Source organism: Agelaius tricolor, unplaced genomic scaffold (genome assembly GCF_023055355.1).
Source record: "Agelaius tricolor isolate 1412-34295 unplaced genomic scaffold, bAgeTri1.0.p SCAF_1, whole genome shotgun sequence".
NCBI lineage: Eukaryota > Metazoa > Chordata > Aves > Passeriformes > Icteridae > Agelaius > Agelaius tricolor.
Window position 1 is genome coordinate 21,635,997 of NW_027269261.1, and position 21,542 is coordinate 21,657,538.

Here is a 21,542-nt window from a genome sequence, read left to right on the forward strand (position 1 = left end):
AAAGAGAAAGAAGAGAAAACAGAAGAATTGAAACTTGAAAATAAAAAAGAGAATGAAAGCTTAGAGGGCATAAAAACAGGAAAAGCCAATGGGATGACCTAAAAGGCAGAAGTATGGACCAAAGCTTGCGCAATTGATCCTCATTGAAATCACAAGATTTCATTCCCTTTTCTGGAAGGAAGAATTTTGTTTCCTTTTCAGGGAATGAAATCTTGAAATCAGAAGACAGAGTTGAATAAACACTTCAGAAAAGTGATATGGTCATTCAAAAATAAAATTGAAACACCCTGAAAATTGAAATGGTGTGACTACAACTAAGGGTACAGAGATTAAATGTGGTGAAGTGAGAAGGCCCAAAACTTGTCAAAACCACTCAAAGAGAAATCCCTAAAATCTGGGAAGGAATGGAAACAACAAGACAGATGTTAAACAGAAGAATTGAAGCTTCAAAAAAAAAAAAAGAAAAATACTGATAGGACAGATAAACTGGAAAATCCCCAAACTGGGATGACCTGAAGTGAAGGAATACGGACCAAAGCTTGCCTAATTGATTCCCATTTTCTCATTGAAATTACTGGATTTCATTCCCTTTCCTGAAAGGAAATTCTTCCTTTCAGGTAAGAGAATGAAATCTTGAAATCGAGCACAGAGTTGAACAAAAACACTCCAAAAAGAATGTATGGTCATTAAAAAAATGAAGGTGAAGTGTCCAGAAAATCTGTAATGGAGACTGATTAAAACTGTTAAAGCTAACTAAATAATGTATTTGTCTTCAGTAGCAGTACTTACAGTAAAAGTTATGTCTTGCTTGTGGGTTCCTCATTTGGTGATGCAATATTCTGGAGTCACCATGCTTTTGTTCTAAGATAAAGCATTTTCCTTATTGCTGTGTTTAAGAAATCTTCTAAAAAAGTCATCTCTTCATAACATATTCTCTTTTGAAGCACAGTTATTTCCTCTCTCTCTCTATTTCCTGTCCAAAACAGTAAATGTACAAATAAAGGTAAAGTGGTAAGTTAGTAATTGGGACACATGGCATTTATATAATGTTGTAAATTTTAACAGTACTTTACAGATGGTCACTGATGATGGAAGTGCCTACAGACCTGAACCAAAATTACTTGGGTCTCAAACAATTGAATAATTGTACCTGAAATGTTCCAGAAGGTTTGAAAGAACATACCTTCTTTAAATTTGTAAATGAAAACTAGCATTCCCAATAATTCTTACTTTCTTAAGCATCATTCACATGAACCATATGCAGCATTCAGTCTAATTGTTGCTAAAGGTCCCCAGGATGTCAGGTGTGCCTCCAAGTAGAAAATTTGTTTCATCGTTTATTGAAGGAAGATGGACATTGCTACAATTCCTTTTCTTATTTATGATTTTCCTAAGGAGCAGTCATGAAATAGGCTGTTAAGCATCTTTTCTCAACTGTATCAATAGTTACTGATCAGGACACAGATGATGAGTTAGTGGTTTTAAAGAGGGAATAACAATCTTTAGAATTTGTTTTTTTGTTTTTTTTTAAATTTGTCTTCTCCATCCCCTCCCATGTGCTGCAATATTATGAATATGTCAGAGAAGCATTTTGAAAAAGGATCCTGATTCATTTAGGCCCTTACCTTCAGTTGTCCACAGACTTGCCAAGTTCAGATGTCATTAATTTCAGGCATATTTCTTATATTTTCATTGAATTCCCTAAAAGAAAATAATGTGTTGCAATTATTCCATATTCCAGAAAATCATATCACAGAGCAATCTTACATAGAAAATCTGGTCTGTTAGTCACAATATTTGTGAAAATATAATTGCCACTAGAGTCACGTAACAAAGTAGACAAATAATAGCATTTTAAGTAATATGATAATACAGCACTCATATAGCCTTATTCTTAAGCTTCTCACACATTATTTTAAATACTTGAAGATGTCATGAGGGATTAAGAGAATGACTGTAATCACCTTTCCCTCTCTCTCTTAAATATTCCATATAATCCATTTGTAAATATATGCAGGCACAAGCAAAGGAATATCTTCATCAGCAAAAGAAAGTCTAGCTTGACCTCAGGGATTCTAAAATGTAGCCAAACAAATATGCATGCTTCATTTTCAAGCCACTTTTTAATATCCAAGTCTTTTTGCCCAAGAGATGAACTCAATACATTTAGAAAAAAACAGCACCTGTTTCTGAAGGCTGCATCACAGAGAACTCATTCCCACTCCTATTCAATGAAAAATGAACTTTTTCTCATAAATTCCACCGGTTGCTAATCTGGACCCAGATTCCAGAAACAGAACTACAAGCAATAGAATTAAAACACTGTGCTCATGCACAGTCATATGATGTCATTCCTTAAGGTTTTCATAGAACTTCTTAATAGGGGAGAAGCACCATGTGTGAGTCCCTGTGATAGATACTGCAATCATTTCACACACCTAAATTTTACAACTTTCCACCTATTAGGAGCTCTAATATTTTGCTTAAAGCCCTGAAGTCAGGCAAACATTGTAGACACCAGAGTTTTGCTTTTTATCTTTGGTTGTTTCTTGTATCTTTTTTGCATTTAAATGTTGGAAGTATGAGTTGTAGTTGACAAAGATCAAACAAAACAGGAACACAGTGGTATTTTTTATTGACTTTGAAACTTTGTTCTTACCAAGAGCCAGATAGCTATGGTGGAGGTGGACATGCAAATTCAAGGAAAATCTGCCTTGCAGCAAGACTTACCTGTGTGTTGTTACTAATCACTAGGGTAATAACTTTAAAGTAGAGAATACTTTCTGCTTTTATGCATTTATAGGATAGGGTCCCAGTTGCTCTGTAAGTAACTCAACTGTTCTGATGGACAATGCTCCTCTGCTCCTATTTAATTTGAAGTGATACAGATCTTTTGATCCACCCTTCAGGCTCTCTGTGAAAATAAACCTGTATCAGCTACCACCTAAGAACCAACCAAAATCAATAGCACAGAAAACCAGGCCCAAGGAATTTTGGGTAAAAAAACAAATGCAAAATTCTTAGAACTGCAAGAACCACTAAAGGCAGTCAAAGCAAGCCTAAAAGCATAAATGATGATTAGAGATTTTCCAAATAACATGTGTTTCTGCTCTGATTCTGTTTTGATTGCTTGCCTTTTTTTTTCTACAGGCAAACTCATTTGTCTGGGGTGCAGGCTTATGAAAATGCTTTCAGATGATCAATTCTCTTTACTGAAGCTATTTTTGATCATTTGGTTATTACAGAAGCACACAAATTGCCTGGTGTCATTTCTGCTAAATTGTGTATCTCAGTTCTGTGAGCAACTGCCTCAACTCCCTGTAAATCTTGTGTACCTGCACTTGGGGACTGACAATAATTAGGAAAGTATGAATTACATTCACTTCATATGAGACAGTTAATGAAAGTCTTCACAAGTAAATCCAGAGTAGAAGAGTTAGAGTCCATGAATAAGAGACTAATTGATGAGTATCCTTGGAATTCCTAAGGGAATGGGATCTCTGCTGTGTTTTCCACTGAGAATTAGGGCAGATGAAATTATCTTTTCTTTGATTAAATATTGCAAATCTCATTCATAGTCTAAGACTATGCAGCCATGACTCTGATATCAAGTCTCTTCATGATCTTCAATTTTGGTACTTTGCATTTTCTAGAAACAGAAAAAAATATTACCGCTAGTAATATATAGTAATATATCCTATTACTATATATTAGTTATATATATTATTTTTTATATATTATTATTAATATATATAATATCATATATATTATATATATATATATTATACATATTATTATATATTATACTATTCCAATCTTGTCCTTACAGTCTATTTCCTCCCTTTCTTTTCCCTACTCTTTTCTCTCCAACCCTGTCACCAAAAACATCTTTTCAGGATCTCTTTAATCTCATCTGTGGAATACACTTAGATGGTCCAGAAGATTTTCACCTCAGACAGAGAAAATTAGGTTTAGAAAACACACAAAAATTAGTTCCATAAGTTTATCTGCTTTATAAAAAGGTTTTTGCCTTTTTTTGGTATTTGTTCTGTAATTTTGTACATTTATCTATATTTTTTTTCCAGTGGAAATTGCAATTTGCAGCTGTGAATATATTCCCCCTACAGTCCAAATTATGCATTTCAGTAGAGTTCAAGAACATTGCTAACCCCTCAAAAATCACTTTACCTATCTCTTTTTTTCCATCAAAAACTCCATGAATGAATTCCAAGTTCCTCTTGGCAGAATTTCAGCACATGAAAACACACAGTTTTGACTGGTGGACCACAAGCACACATAGCGCATACATGCGGCAATCCAGGCTTTGGAGCACAGCGGCAGAGTACGCCTAACTGTCACAGCGTATGTCACAGCCAAGGCAGCTGCTATAACACACAGCATTACCATACAATTTCATAAAGCAGCAACCCATACAGAGTCCAAGTGAAAGAAATGGACCTCTCACTAGTCCTAAACACATTCATACTCTTAACCCTAGTAACCATCTCCATCCTATTTCTACTTCTATCTAACAACCTCAAGAACACCCCCAACACAATTACAAACACAGTCAAAACTTCCTTCTTAATCAGCCTAATCCCAAAAGCAATCTACATCCATTCTGGAACAGAAAGCCTCACCTTCTGAGAATGAAAATTCATTATCAACTTCAAAATCCCTATCAGCTTAAAAATAGACTTCTACTCCCTTATCTTCTTCCCCACTGCACTGTTCTATCTAGCCTACAATTTGCAGCATGATATAGGGCCTCAGACCCCTACATTACAAAATTTTTCACCTTCCTACAAAATAATACCACACCAGAAGGCTGTAAGCATCCACTCTCTTTGTTCTTTAGCCCAGCCTTTTACACCCCTCATGCTCATGCATCACACCTGTGTGCCCTCTGTTCCCTTTGGTGATTGGTCAGCACATCTGGGCACTCCAGGTCTCATTGCTTTCAATGCTGTTCACCTGCTTCTCACAGCTGTAGCCCATCAGGAAAGAGGTTCAGCTGCAGTCCCACTCCCAATGACCACAAACTGTGTGCCTACACCCAACCTTGGAATTGACCCCAGAACCATTTTCTCTGATGTTCCAGAGAAATTTTTATTGTGCTGTATCAGCTAATAGAAGACAGAAAGCATTCAAAGTTTCTGCCTTCTACCATGATGTAGAAACCTGTTGATGTATTGTAACAAATAAAACCAATTGCTCAAATTGCCCTTCTCCGGAGAAGGTAGTAAAAGACTTTACTGCTGACAAAGTTCAGCAAAGTTCAGATGCTTTCCTCACACCTAGATATGGAAAACTTACCAAAAAAGACAGAGGAAACACTTGAATGTCCCACAAGACAATTTACACCATCCAGTTACTAAAAGTACTAAGCTAAAGATATCCACTTCATCATCTGGAGTAACTGGCCTCAGTGCCTAGTATCTGAGAAAATGGGCCAATTCCAAACATAGCCCAGAATCAAAGCCAGTGCACAGAGACACCTGAGCACACAGGAAAGTTGCTCCCTCAAAGTTTCATCCCATAAACACATTTAGTCCTTGTCAAGGGGATGAAAACCCAATAATCCGACCTCAACATCTTCCTAAACATCAACACCTTCCTCTCTCTCTGGTACCTGAAGTTATGTCCTTTCTTCTTGGCCAAAACCAGCTGAGTTTCAGGACTTGCAGGTGTTGATTTTAACCAAACTCACTGTTTGTGTGACTCATATACTGCCTTACAGTAATCAGCTTTTAGTGAGCGGTTGTTTGCTGCCTCTTAGCTTCTAGCTATTACTTCTCACATCAGCCACAATGCCTGAAAATTGTCCCACAGGTAGGCTGTAAACCTGCTAACCCTTGAAATGTGCAAGTTTAGCATTTCAGAAAGCAAGCCCTAAATAAGAGTGGGTAAATAAACCAGGAGTGCACTCTTTTATTGAATCTGTGACTGTCTTCATTGAAATGACAAGTGCTTTCCTTATTTAAATAAAGACATCAGCCCTGTGAAGATACAACTTTCCTAAAAGTGTATTGTTTTATATATTCATACCAAATAAGCCATTTATAGGGATAAACTGCACCAGTGAAAGAGTGATATTATTGTGTCATGAATAAAATATTCAAAGCAAGTATTTTTCTTATTAAATCTTATCAGATGAATTGAATTCCTTTAGAAATCAATGACAAAGAGCATTTTAGAAAATTCCCACATACAACTCTTTAGAGTTAGAAATGTAAATTAATTTTCTAAATAAAAATTTGTCCTCTGCCAAAGACATATGGACCCTAAATAACCAGTCCTCTATATACAGGTTCTCTAATAATGCTTCTGTATACAATCTCATTTTACTGAGGCAATATTGATTCTATTCTACTGTAGAAATACAAATCATTGGACAAAATAAGGTACTTTGACTGTGCCAGACCTGGAAGAATTAAGGTTAAAAACTGATCCTGCACAATTCTTCAGTCCCTCAATTACACTGCAATTACAGAAAAGTCATACAATGCCTACAAAATTCTGATCTACAGAAACCGTTGGAGGATAAGTGTTTGAACCTATGCACCTTCAGTAGCACCCCAGGTAAAACTGTAGTATCAACACCATTTATTTCGGTTATAATTAAAGTATGTGCAATGATGATTTTGTTTTCATCTAAGGAATAAGGAACAGATCCACTGGAACAAAATTGTGAATTTTAGATGCAAAATCATATTTTTAAAGGCATAGACATCTATATGCACCTGTTGGCACAAAAAAGTATTATTAAACAATAGGAATATTTGTGTTTTCATATTACACATTATACTGACACAAAACCACAGCTGCAGTGAAAGGTGATGAACCCAAAACTAAAGAGAAATTTCTTTTCACTCAGTGTGACAATAATTTAAAAGATCCAAATGTCTGCAAGTATTTATGTGATTATTTTTTATGTAGAAGTAGATCCAGAATTACACACTTGTCATGAAAGGTGCAGAAGAAATTAATATCATCTTAATAAAATTTCTCTTTCCTAATTTAAATATGTATTAATATTTAAGGTTATAAATCACGCAAAACATGTAAGAAAGATACAGGTCAAAAGATGGATATGGAAAAAAAGCACAAGAATGAATATGAGGAAATAGCATTAGAATACAATAACAGAATCAAAAAAACTAAGAAGCAAAATGAGTTATAAAAGCAACGATTGGTAGAAAAAAAAAAGCAACCAAGGGGAGGTTCAATTAATACTTCAAAATTCAGTGAAAAACAAAGGAAAATACAGACTCATTACTCCACAAGGGAAAAAGGAAACAACAGATGACTCAGAAAGGTTGAAGTCTAACAAAATAAGGAAAACTGTACAATTAACATCATCCTACTCACCTTACTAAGCTGGAGTTCCCCCCAAGAATAAGACACCCCATGCCTCCATGGAAAAAATTTATCTACCCGTGAGGTAAGTTAATGGCAGTCACCAGATTGCTGGTAAATTAATATTTATGCTTTGGCCATTAAAGTCTGGGAAGGAAAAATGAACTATTTCAGCCATTTTAGATAGAACAGTGTGGCATGAGAATGTATTTGGCTTTTAGGGGGAAGGATAGGAGTATGACAACTTCTGTTTCTAAGAAAAGCACTCTCATCATGAATGATATTGCAGCAGCCTTAGATATGGCCTCAGCCAACAGTTAGGAGAAGGAATGAGTGCTCATGAAAAGGCTGCCAATTTGGAGGAGAGAATGGAGTACAAAAAAAGAAATCTGGGTAACCAACAATCCAATTCTGTCCTGTTTTAATCTGGCACAGCTTTCAACTATTTACTGCATTCTTTTTTTCTTGTAAGATCATCCTCCTCCAAAGAAGAGAGAAACAGCCTTTCCTGAGGCAGATGATCTCTTCATACATGCTCCCGAACTCCCAATTTCAGCCCAGCCAAGGATGGATTTTGAAAGCTGGATTCTGTTCCTGCTGGATGAACAGAATCAGATGGATGCTGTCTGCAGCTAGATCTGCAGTAACTTGCTATGCCCAACAGATCTGTGGAGCCAGGATTAATTTGAAGACTGTGAGACTGTATCACTCGAAAGAGACAGCATAAATCCATATCCCTAGCATGAAAATGGAGTTATTTACTGTCGCTTTTCAGAAACTGACTAAAACTTTATTTCAATTATACAAGAGTAGATTTCAGTTATAGAAAAAATGGGTCCTTTTGTATATTTGAGGCAGATGGATGGCTGCTCTGTCTTAGAAAAACAGAGCTCCATGTTAGAAAAACAATACCCCATAAGATAATATTTAAATATTTATACATAAAATAGGTGATGCCAGACAGTCAAACATTTCACACATGTCGTTTGCATTCAATTAAGCTGTTGTGTTGGATGATGGCAATGTGACATTAGGAAATTGTAATGAGCCCTTCTGATGAGTCTGACTGCCATCCAAGTAGCATCTCTGGAGCAAGACTGGCTTCCTAAGTTGTTCACATCCCCACCACCCACTCAGAACTTCTGGTATAAGTCTCAAATCTACATTGCTATAGTAGAGAGGTGAAAAATCTTACCGAGAAACATCAACACATAAATGGGTTGAACCAAGAGCCTGTCTAATAGCTATATTCCTCTTTCAGTGCTGCTGGGCAGTGTATTCCAGATGGTGGGGGTGCTGTGAACATCTCCCTTTGCCTTCATCTGAAGGATGACAAAAGCTCCATGGTCCTTTGAAAAGGTCAGTATTAGTAATTCTCTCAGTAACAGCGCTAAGAAAATCCAAGCCTGCAGGTTGCCTATTAAATACAATAATTATATTAATGGACATCCATTACAGATGTACCTCATCCTTTCTAATGATTTCATAACCACGAGGAACAAAATGATTTCTATTTCCCATGGAGTACATATGTCAGATTTAATGGTCTGAAAGATGAATAAGTACTGAGCTGCTAAATCCAAACTAGCATCCATGAAAATCAAAGTGTTCTCCATTGCACTGAAACAAAGGGCATTAGATATTTTCAGGTCATGATCTGAAACATAATATAATCTCCTGACCAGCTGGCAAAAGGAGTAAATAGAAACATTTCCAGCCATTTCTATAGAAAGTATAGAGAATCACAGCTAAAAAGTGAATCAGTTTAAATCTGTACCCAAACTATTCCAAAGGACAGGGGACTCCAAAGTTGCTGTACTTCATAACAAGAAACTGTATTGTTCTTCCATGGACTTACAGATATTTGGGTTCTATAAATAGATAGCTGAAAGCATGCATTTCCTCCTACAGCAATACAGGGACATGCTGCTAACTGGTGTGCTTGAGGAAGGGAATTTACTCTTTGCCAGTTCACCAGGTGAGGGAAGAGTCATACCAAAAATGGATCCTGTTCCTACTTCCTCCTGTAGCATTAGTTCCACAGACAAGAAAAAGTCTTACAGAGGTACAGAGGTGTTCTCCCATCCCTGTGACAAATAAATTTACATTTCAAGGCCAGCAACAATCATACTAGATGGGGGAAAAAATACAGGCTAGGATGAATACAGGAGAGGACTCCATCTCTGCTGTGTGGACTGTAGCAACTTGGAAAAGCAAGTCAAAGACAGGAACAGGGAAACTGCAGAAGCTTTCACACCTTTTGTTCCTCCCAAATCCTTTATAAGATAAGGTGGTTTCAACTGTTCCAGGGAAAGCTGAGGAATAAGTCAACAGGGCAATGTAAGTAACCAAATTCAATTTCCTTGCCACCACTTATAATCATGACAAGGAGCAGTTAACCCAATTCCAGTCTTAGCCTCAACCATTAACTTTTGCAACAGAAATAAATTTTCCTTCCCACATTGCTGGAAATCTTTGCAGCAGCTCTGTCACAACACAAGTGGCAAGAAAAAAACTGTTTGACAACCTTGTTTAGCCTATATCTTCCCTGTGATGTGGGAATTATATCTCTGTGACCTTTCTTCTCACCAACCTGTCATTTTACATGTTGTTTCTGCATTTCATCTGAATGTTGCCAGTTACCAGAAGAAAAAAACAAATCACCACACATATCCCTAAATCCAGCTGAAGGCACTAAATGTAACAGTGTGATAAAATGATACCAATTACATTACATTAAAAATCCAAGCACCTAAAAGCATGAAAATGAATAATTAAGAACATCAAACTGCTGCCCATGATATCACCACATTATGCCTATTTCAACATAACACCATTAACTGTCACACCTTGATTGTTTCAAAAATGTATGATTTTGTTTTCTTGATGTCAGTAGCTAAAGTGTTTACTGAAAAGAGTGGGTTCTGGGTGGAATGTACATAGAAACAGGAAAAAAAAAGAAGGAAACATTACTTAGCTGTTAGAAATAAGTTGAATTGAGTACTGCACCTTGGCTTCTACTAATGGGTAACGAAAGACATGAAGTACATCAACTCAAACAGATAATGCTGTGGAGGTCTAGCAAAACCAGAAGCCCAAAATACAAATATAACCAGATGCAGGATGGTCATTTAGTCCAGGCATAGGATTGCTATAGAACAGCTTCTCCAGGAAAGACATTCTAAACTTGCAAATTACTATCCCCACTCCTAAATCTCAGCATTTTCCACCAAGTTTATATTGCATCTACAAAGTCAGGCCATGCTTTTGGAAGGGGGAATAAATCATCTGTTACTATTTTACACCAGGTTATTCAAAATAGAAAACTTAATCTGACCTCTTTAATGTAAGAATGTCATATTTCAATCATGCCAAGCTGAATTTTTTTGGCATAAAACTTATATAAAGGCATTTGAATAAGCATTTGTACAAATTTTTACAATTCAACAAATGCAGTTATCTTTGTATTATCTTTCTTTAAACCAACAAGAGATATTCCATAGAGCTGAACATGGAAAACACCTTTCAAAACTGTGTTCACAGCTCTGAATTTCACATTCTCGCGTGCAGGAACTGGGACCTAATCTGAAACTAGTCTCTTTTACAAGTCCATGGGAACTGTGCCATTCACTTCACCCATGTTAGATCACCTATGTTCCCATTTAACTCAGAGACTAAAACATCAGGGCTGAATTTTGCAGGTTTGATCTTGCACAACATTTTTTATTTGTTGCTGTTTAAGCAGAACTCCTTGCAGTACTTGAGAGACTCATGTTATTTGAACCATTATCCTAAAGGGAGACAAGAACAGCTTTCAAAGGATGCAGGTAGTAGCTGGAAAAATACATGAGAGATGAAACCTGAAGATGGATTTCACAAGCTGAAAGAGAATAGATCATACTGAATTATTCATCCAGCTCCAAACATTGATTAAATCCATAGCTGGTGGCTGAGGGCTCAAGCCAACACAGATTTACAACTGAACAAAATTTCGTACCAGAAATAGTTCCATCAGTAGTGTTGCAGAGCAAGCTGCAGTTTCTCCTTCTCTCATTTTTGAGATTCATGCAGTTAAGATCTTATTATCATGCTTATATAAGAGAGGGGGAGAAGAGGACTTACATTTTTCTAACTTGGAGTTCAAAGACAATAGATGCCTCTTTGCTTTACAAGAAGGGACTCTTCTATAACATTATTTTGTTGTGATAACAGAAGTATATAAGATCAGGCAGTACACGGAGCTGGCTTTAAAAGAATGTTAGCTATTGATTAAGGAATAATGGATAATTAGTTTAAATTCTTGAAGCTGTGACAGGAGCAGACAGAAGTTTCTTTCTGTCTTTAAACTGGCAACATCTGAGTAGTGGCTATTTGCAAGTGTAAAGTATTAGGTCATGGCCATTGTAGAAAGCAGAATATCTGACCCGATCAGTCAATAGTCAAAAATTATTCAGGAAGTCATATGTCCCTACATCCTCTAAAACTCATAGAAAAATATGAGTGTTTCACAAGGAGGCTTGATAAAATCAGACTACTGTCATGGTCTGATCTGAATGCACAAGGCAGACCACTGCTGGTGCACCAAGCAGAAATTCAATCATATCAGATGGTTCTCAAGATGTACAGCTTGCTGTTTGTGTTCTGCCTATGGAGAGTTTTGTTAAGAGAAGCCAAGTACTGATGAAATGCTATGGCTTTGCAGGCTCTCTTTTTCCTGATGACTATTTATTCTGAAGTTTAATCTGTCAAACTGGAGGAGTAGGAGGCAACAGAATGCCCTACAAAGTGCCATGATTTCTGTACCAGTAGAGTGCATGCATATATGTAATTCATACTGAAATTACATTTGTCATCTACACTTTCCTGTGTTGTTTAGGCCACAAAAGGAAACAAAGACGAGTCATTTTTGTTTTGATTTCTTGATTTTTTCAAGAGAGTAATTAGAAAATGTCGGAATTGATATGTGCATAATGCTTTCAAAGGATTCTCTAAGTCAGTTCTCCTCCTATTTCATTTGGTTTTCTATTGGCAGAATTATATTTGCTTGAATGGAATTGCTCTTGATCTAGTCAAGTGTGAGAACAAAACAATTTAATTCCTTTTTTTTTCCAAATCAGCATTGTTGTGATACTCCCAGTTCTTTCAACACATCTATGATCTTCAAAAAATATCACAGTACAAAAGCTAGTCTTCTTTAATCTGCTCTATCTTGGTCAAATTCCAAGCTTCATGTCATTTTTTGTTGCTAATATTACCTCATTTCAAAATAAGTCTTTGTACATTTTTTCAGCTCAAAACTTTCCTTAATATAATTGCTATAATTGTACTTTAACTACAACACTTGAATGGTTGAGAAAAACATCTTATTAAATCTATAATAAAGTAGGGACTGAACAATTATATGCTGGAAGGGGAAAAAAGCCACCAGCAACCGCACATGACAAAGGTTGCATAGTGCCTTGATGATCTGACTGTGGCTCTCTGATTGATGAACAGCAGTAGATATGCATGAAAGAGTGTGGGTGCCTCGAGCGTGTCTCTGCCTTCTGAGAAGCCAGGGAAAAGGAAAAACAAAGTGCTTTGCAGAAACCCACTCTCTTGCCTGGACTGATATGCATACAAAATAAAGAATATGCATTAAACATGAGTGAGTGGAATGCAGGAAGTATATGTCCTCATATATACTCGGTTTCAGCATATTCATCCAAATTAATCTCCCGTTCTATTTCTGTGCAGCCATTTAACACAGAAAAATGTGGCTTGCTCTTGACTTGTGCTCTGACATGAAGCAAACCAGTGACAATAACTGTGAAAAACTGGGATATACAGTCCCTAAATCACCTGAGAAGTGACAGTGTCAGGTGAAAGGGTATCCAGCCACTCTGCCAGAACTGAGCAGGGAGTTCACCACAAATAGCAGAAAACGTGCAGTGCCAATGGCAGAAGGCACCAATCACCTATCTGCAACTCTGTGGCATTGCTGAGGCAAGTACTCCACCTTTTCCTAGACTCCAGGGGCAGACAGACATCAATCCCACACTACTTCAGCTGCCACAAATGTGGAAAAAATTTAATAAGAATTCAGCAGGAAAGGAGAGCTTTGAGAATCTGCAGAACATAAGAACCACAGTAAAACACTTCTCTCTATTTGTAGTATCTGTATACACCAGTGTCTAGACTGGAAAACACTTCCAAACAGCATTCCCCGGGAATAACATTAGTATCTGCACTTTCTAGAAGAGTAGCCCAGTCTTTGCAGCTGGTGGTTTTTTTTAAGGGCTGCATGGCAAACATGAACACAAATTTTGACCAGTATAAGAAGGGGATGTGAAAAACAACAGTACACAGATTTTTAAGGTCCAGGGAAATAAAATATTACAGAATTATGGGGAGGGGGGGGAGCAGGGTTTTGTTTGTTTGTTGGTCTTGGTAACTAGTAAAATCAGATGAGGGAGAATTTATATTTGAACTCTTTTATGCTAAACTTTCAAATAAAGTACCCACTGACTTTTTACCTACATTCTGGTATTTCATAGCAATCCCATCACAATGAAATTCTTCTACAGAGGACTTCATTTTACCCTCTGTTATAGTGATAATTCTCCCAGTTTTCTTTCCTGCAAAAATTCTGAGAAGAAATCATAATTTTCAGCAACACATAATTGTTTTCTACAGTTACAACTATGGTTCATACTAATTACATGATGATTTAATGACAAAAGTCCACTGAAAATTCACTGGACGAAAACCCACCTTTGTGTTGATAAGAAATAGTTACATCCACTGTCTATAGCTAAATCAATACTAATCCTTGCTACTATATTACACAGAAATGTCTACAAGTAATTCCTTTGTCTTAAAATGTAAACTTTATGGTGACTCAAGGAAATGGAGGATAAGTTTTCACAACTGTTATATGTTAGCAATCCAAGACCTATTTTTGCTAGTTTTTTGATCAATATCTTTCCATTACTGTGTCCTTCTGAAATTATACATAAATCCCTGTGAAAAAAAAAAAAAACACATTGAATATTTGCTCTTTAGGATTTTCCCATTTGCAAAGCTGTATAGAAGATTCCTTTCCTTATTAGCCCAGGCTTTTTCAGTGTTTTATTTTTATCTGACCCAAATATCCCAAAACCTAAAAGTAGCTGTTTTTATCAATGCACAGTCATTAAGAAGCATCACAAAAAAATAAACAACACACTTTCTGTTGCATCCTACCTTAAAATTCAAGACACAAAGCAACTTTCAGACCATCACAATTTGGCGGACAACTCTTGTTCTCATGCATTCTGTAGTCCTTAGTTCTTTCAGTATGACCTGGAAGATGTTCCCATAGGAAGTTATCCTAGAGCAAGTCAATTGTCATCTAAGGACTTACACCTGGAACGTGGCCCTTTTGTGCATGGATACAGCTCAAGGAGGAGATCAGCAGTTATAGTGCAGCTCTGTCATCCAAGAACCTCTTCTTCCTGCAGGGAGATCTAAGGTATCTTGACTTGGGCATTTAGAAATCTAGAAACTGATTAAAATTCTGGAATATTCTGACAACAGCTGCTTTAAGCAGAAGTTACCAGATGGTAATATTTGTGTGGGTACCACGTCATCTGGCAAGGAACAAGCTAATGATGCACAAAATGCTTTGATGCACAGCCTTCAAGCAGTAAACTTAAAGTGATATGAGGCCATACAAGGACTCATCCACACTGCTCTGCAATTCTGCATAATACAAACAATTTTTTACCAATACAAGTGCACAGGTAAGGAGTGACAAAGTTATTTGGCACAGAATGGTTGTTGGTATTAAAAAGAGCATCATTCCTCAAAATGACTAATATTTGTGAACATCTATGGAGATTTGCAGGAAGCTATAGAACATATTTTAGATATATGCAGTTGGGATGGTGGGTGTTTGGAACATAAAAATCCAGTAGTCACATGGAGATTAAAGCACAGGCCTCTTTCAGTCACATTTTGGAAATGGAACACAATGACAGCCCAAAACCCCAAAACCAACCGAGCTTGTCAAGTTTAAGGAAAACCACTGGAAAACTCAGGAAATACTACTTATGTGGGAATATCTTCAACACAGACAAGACTAGAGCTGTTCCCTGCAAAGAACAACTTTGTATTTCAAGGCAGCTGCTTTCAGAGCTATCTGCTCCATGTATATGTATAAGAGGCTCTGATTCAACTTCTTTGATATGAATTACATGATTGATAACAGAAAAATGACAGAAAGAGTAAGTGGATTTCTTGCATTGGTCTTGCAAGGATGTGTGAAGACTCTGAAGGCTCAAAGCATCAATTTCCTGGGGTATTTATTTATTGAAGATATCCATGGAGCATTGTTCATGCAGAAGTAAAAGTATCAATATCCATTTAACCATGTGCTATTTCAAGAAATACATGGTTGTGCTCTGCATTTCAATTCTTACTCCAGAGTTCACACATCCTATTTGTAACCAACCCAGCTATGGAAAATGCAAAACTAAAAATAGGCCTTCGCACACACCTTGATTTCACTCTTTCATTGAATCCTTGAGAACTTGCACTACAAAAATGAGAACCTTTTTAAAATATATACTTTTACAGATCAGGGCTCAGCTGGAATCTCTCTGAAAATCATGTTGAACAGGTAGCCTGCTGATTTAAATTGCAGTGTTGAAACCTTTACAAAAGAACACAAAATAATACTGAGTGGTTAGTTCAACATTCTTGTGTGCTTGAAAGTTCTGAATCTGGGAATTTTGTTTGTTTCACTGAAAAACTGTAGCTGGCTTGCTCTGAAATAATTTATTTCTCAGAAAATACATTTTTCATAAAAGATGAGAAGTCTTCTGACATAAACAAAGCTTGACCAAGGTCAGATAAATTATGTTCATGAATATATACCTTTATAAAGCACAAATATGTTATTCATTACTATTTTTACTTCTCTTAGGTAAGACTCCCTTAGGTATGCATATTCTGCACAATCGACTCTTTAAAATAAACTAGAGTGAAATTCACTATAGATGGTCTAAGTCTGTTACTGGTCTATGACTCTGGTGGTTATCCTTTGTTCCTCTATCTTGCTATTTAGGACTTCTGAGAAAGTAATTATGGTGATAATTTTTGTCCTTAGAAATTTAAGACAGAATAATCACATCAAATCATATAAAATTGTTTGTGTATTTTCTTATTTGTTCTGTTGGACGATTTCTCCAGGACAACTATTATGTTCAATATCCTCAGTATATTAGCATCCTGCAGTAATGTATTTAGGTTGGGCATGTTTATTATATTTATTAACCAAAGGACAAAAATAACAGAATGAGATGTAATAGAACACATACATCTTCTGCGCAGTTAGCAAGCAATGTATTTAATTGTTTCTCATTCATAATTGTTGATTTAACTGGAAGTCAACAACAGATTCTAAATTCAATACTATTTACTTAGTACAGACCAAATTCTGTTCCAGAGGTTTGAGCAACCCTGAACTTTCAAGTACTACCGTAGCCCTATAAGTTTCTCTGGCAATGGTGAGGAATTCCCACTAAAATGTATCTGGATGTCTGCACTGGGAGGAGAGATATATCCTGCATAGACTGTGTCCATCAGCAAGGCTATGGTGACATAATGTTCTGCCTACCTCTTGTGTGGGGCTCTGGCACATTAAGAAACCTGGACCATGTTCTCTCTTCATTCTCCCAACAGCTGAGGTTTGAGAAAAGCTTGTGCAAGTGTGTAAAGCCAGAATCCAACCATGCCCTTTGGAATGAGCTGGGGAGTAGACAAGCATGAGCAAGAGCTACAAATCCCCCAAAATGCCAATGGCACAAGGCCAGGGGCTCAGGACCAGGCTATAAGCACCTGAGGCCACCCCTGCTGTTCCCCACTCCTGAAGTGAAGCCATCAGGTCAAGGATGTGGAACAGTGGCATACAGCATTGCCTATTCCCATAAGCAGAGGGGAACTGGTGCAACTTCCAATAACCTCCATTTCCACCCAGACTAATGAGACAGTCAGCTCAGCACCTGAGCACCTGCCTGAGAATTGACACACATATAGGCACAGAACAGATCACCAGAACAGCATAAACAAAAATCATCTCACTTGGCAGACCCTCACAGATTTATCACACCTTTTATCTCACAGACTTATCTGTCATCATTTTACCATGACTTACTTCATCAATACTTCTTCTTTCCCCAGAGCTGGGTCTTAACCAAAAATTTCACATGCAGCTCTAAAATCCCCTTTTCAGATTAAGAGATATGCCAGAAATTTTATTTTCCCATAGCCAGGAAATTATTCTTATAAAACAATAGTTCTCTCCAGTCCAAATAGAGTAAGTGGGTGCAGCCTTGATTCTTCTGCCTGCAATTGTACAATTATGCTTTTCTTATGGTGTTTATTTGTCATGATTTCACTTTGATCACATCTATATACTGAAGTACTCAGCTGATGGAACCACTGGCTTTCTTTTTGAATAGTGGGTAATGAGCAATGAAAGTAGAGAAAATCTGCATCTGACAAAATATTGGAATTTGGATACATGATAAAATATCTCAAATGCTAAAGGATCTTGTGGGTTAAGTAGCTGTTTTGTCTCCTGAATCATCACAGGACTAAAAGTGCTACATGGAGCTGGAATTGGAGACAACACAAAGAGTAATTTAGAACATGCTTTGCAGTCTTCAAATACAATGTGGATGAAAACTGTAGAAACTCTGGAGGTCATTCTACTGTCATTAAAACAAATTGCAAAATTGTTGCAAGGGAGAGGGAGCAGGAGCCAGCTATCTGATAGGTTATTAAATACTGAGCCCTATTTAAAAGTATGTAATTTCTTCAATACTCAGTCTTCAATGCAATTTGTCATATACAATCTGTTTAACCTTCATAATATAAGAATTGTTTCTACATTTTGAAAATACAGTAACTGCAGGGGAATTAGTGATCCTCCAGAAAAAGTAGGGTAACTGTGCCTCAGGAGCTACCTCATTTTTTCTGGCTATGAGTAAGTGTCAGTATCAGGATTTAAAAACAGAATTTCTTGGCTTTTCTTCTCAGGACAATATCCAAAACGCTGTGTCACTTTCTATGTTGCATGAAAACAGACTTAAAATAACACCAGCATTTTCCACCTTGTACTATGTATATCCTTTAATTTTAAAAACATTTCATGTAACTCTATCCAAGCTCAACAAAAAGAACCCATGATCTGAATCTGAACGCACCAAGTATAGAACTCCCCAAGGTCACACCCTCACTAGCTTTTTTACACCTGCACTACACGGCCTGCAAAAATAGTTACCCTATAGGCTGACTTCTGGAGAAATTCCTACTTTTGCAGATCCATTGTTGTTAGGATACAACAATATCAAAGCCATATAAGGCTTGCCAACTGTTTGATCATCACTTCACACCCTGTGGGCAGAAAACAAGTACAATTAATGCAGCTCAATCCCTTAAGTCAAAAGTGCAGAGATCCAAGAATTTAATATTTTTTCTAATAGTGATTCTGTCTTTAACCCACAGCACTGCAACATGAACTGAATATAGATTAGACATAATGCCCTAGTAAACATTCTAGATTAATATTTCAATTACTTGTACTACCTTTGTAACAAAGACAAGATTAACAAAATCATTGCAGGATTAAGTAGTTACTGTCTAATGTTTCCAGTCTTATTATAATTTGTTCAAACCCATTACATGTACTTACGTATGGCAAGCGAAACCTATCTTTGTTCAAAACTAACATATTTTAACAGGGAGCACTCCTAGTGATGCACAGGTCTGAACAAAACCAGCAACTGAATAGAACAGAGGCAGTTTGGTCCTAAAAGACATTTAACAAATGGGATTTTCATGTCAATCTGGGCCTGCCATTTTTAAATGGTACCTCTTAACCCTCTGCAAGAATGAGCAAATGGTGTTGGATGCTTCCTAGGTTTTTTTGACACGTGTGTCTTCAGGAGAACATAACCATGTCAATCATATTTTTTCTAGCATACTAAAATAAAAACATGATCCTCATTGAGTCTATAAAGATATTCACAGCTTTTATTATTTTATTTTATAATTCACAGTTTTTATTTTACTTATCTCTGTTATCAAGCACAAACGCAGCTCCAGCATGAAGCTGCTATGACCAATTTAGACGATGATAAGTGTCCTTTAGATTACTTTTTTATGCTCTCTTTACACCAGTAAGTTGTGTTTAAACATGTCTTTCAAATTGGTATATTCCATGTATTGTTTAAAAGCTGTGATTCTAATAATTTTGTCCACTTCAAGATCCTTTTATAGCTTCCTGTATAGGTAGGCAGGATTTAGCACAAAGGAGTGTCCAAATATAGATGGTTGTGTTTAGCACAGTGTTTGTTACCACATTAATTTCCTGCATTCCTGTTCCAACATGAATATAATTTCCCAGTGCAGATAAACCTCAGTTGTAGACAGCTTACAGAGATCAGCCTCAGGCCAGGAGTACTCTGGAAGAGAAAAGTTATTCTGTCCTTGGAGACGCGTGCCATTTCTGGAATGAAGGCTGATTTGTCAGCATAGAAACAAGGATGTCAAGTACACTTCTTGGAACAGGCATACCTGAAATTTTCCCAGGGATAGCAAAGGTTACACTTTCCCTGACACCAGTGGAATTATATATTTTCAGAAGCAAGGGAATGAGGAATGACCACACTTTGTAAATTACCAATTCTTCTCCTTCTTACTATCACCAAACATTTCCAGACCCTTTTCCCCGCTCTTGTCAGGCTGATAACTCTCTTTATCCCCCTATTTAAACTCGTGAGTAAGGAATGAATGTTTTATTACTGTCATGAAGGAGTGGTTACACAGGGATTGAACAGAGAAGTGTTCACAGAGAAGTGTTCACAGAGAAGTGAACACAAATGCAGGGAAAAAAGGTATGTAGGTAGGTTTGGGCTTGGTGCCCTATCTACACAATAGTCCCTAAAGATTAATGGCACTGCAGCATTTCATAGCACATATTGCCTTGTGTACAGTTAAATCATTTCTTTAATTTGGAAACTTAACATTCAGCAAGAATGCTGGCTGGCAGTACACAGCAGCTCCTCCATCCAAGGAAGAATTCACATCTCCAAGAAGGACATATTCCTTCTGCTGTCAGTGAGCCATTTTCTACTCAGTGCCAAAGTGTCTGCAGAAGTCTGTCAGTCAAGACAAAACACATAGACTCAAAAACTTGGCCATGCCATTCCTCACAGTCTGCTAAAGACCCGAGAGCAAGCCAGACAGCATCTGTGGAGGATACAGGAGGAAAGGTGACCTCCAGTTCACCAGCAGGTGTGAACAGATAGGAGAGATGTATTGATTCTGCTATTCTGGGTACATCTCACCCCAACACCCACGTTCACACATATCCATACGAAACATTGCTGAAACCCCCAACACAATGTGGTGCACTCCATCCTTTGCACATTCATTCAGGACACTCCAAGAATGATGCCTATCCATCCTGCTTGCACAGCATCCCATGTGGGACTGTCCCTCTCTCACACTGCCATTACTACAGTTCCAGCCTGTCCTCAGCCCTCCTGCTTTTCTCAGCCCCTGAGCAGATATCTCCGTATCATTGCAATTGCCCCAAGGCAGCCGTTCTTACCTTCACATCTTGCACCAGGGTCCTCACCAGCAGCAGCTGACATAGATCCTGTGACTCATGGTCACAAGCCTATGTGTATCCTATGTAGTGCTGGTCAGGTTGGGAAGAAGCTTTGGTTGGAAACAGAAGAGCGAAGAGACAAAGATGGATGTACCATTCATCTGTCGAATATGACTGGAGGTACATGTTGCTGCAACAGATTTACAAGTAGACCCACACTTTTTTTTCAATTTGTTTTCAGTGCTCAGAGTTATTTTTGGCCAAGAATGCTATTCTTTGAGTGTCTGAGCTCCTCTGGAGGCTTCTTCTTCCTGTGAACCGTGGACTGGTTCACTGAGCAGCCTCCAAGTCCTGTGTGGTAAGCTATCAGTTCCAAGAAGAATGAGTCAAGTGTTTGCCCACATGAAATTCATTCCCTGTTATTTTAGGAAGAAGCAGAGAGGCTCATAACTCATTCTCATCATTGCTGGGAAGCAGTCACCAGGTCTCTTGCACAATGCATTGAACAGTGCTTTCAAAGTGATTTAGGCAATATAATGTT

At 37.3% G+C, this 21,542-nt stretch overlaps 1 protein-coding gene across 2 annotated transcripts in view; it reads right to left on the reverse strand.

The window, feature by feature from the left end:
• KCNK2 (potassium two pore domain channel subfamily K member 2) overlaps window positions 1-21,318 on the reverse strand; it is a 129,724-nt gene extending 108,406 nt beyond the window's left edge. Inside the window, exons 1-3 of one of the 2 annotated variants that reach the window (XM_071426131.1) lie at window positions 21,002-21,318; window positions 1,626-1,701; window positions 790-973 (exon numbers count right to left, since the gene is read on the reverse strand). In XM_071426131.1, coding sequence (XP_071282232.1) covers window positions 790-823 — 34 coding nt within the window. In that variant the 5' untranslated portion in view covers window positions 824-973; window positions 1,626-1,701; window positions 21,002-21,318. Of the gene's footprint in view, window positions 1-789; window positions 974-1,625; window positions 1,702-7,371; window positions 7,542-21,001 lie in introns of those variants that run through there. The other variant, XM_071426141.1, reaches the window with a different exon arrangement.
• Between the last annotated feature and the right edge of the window lie 224 nt (window positions 21,319-21,542).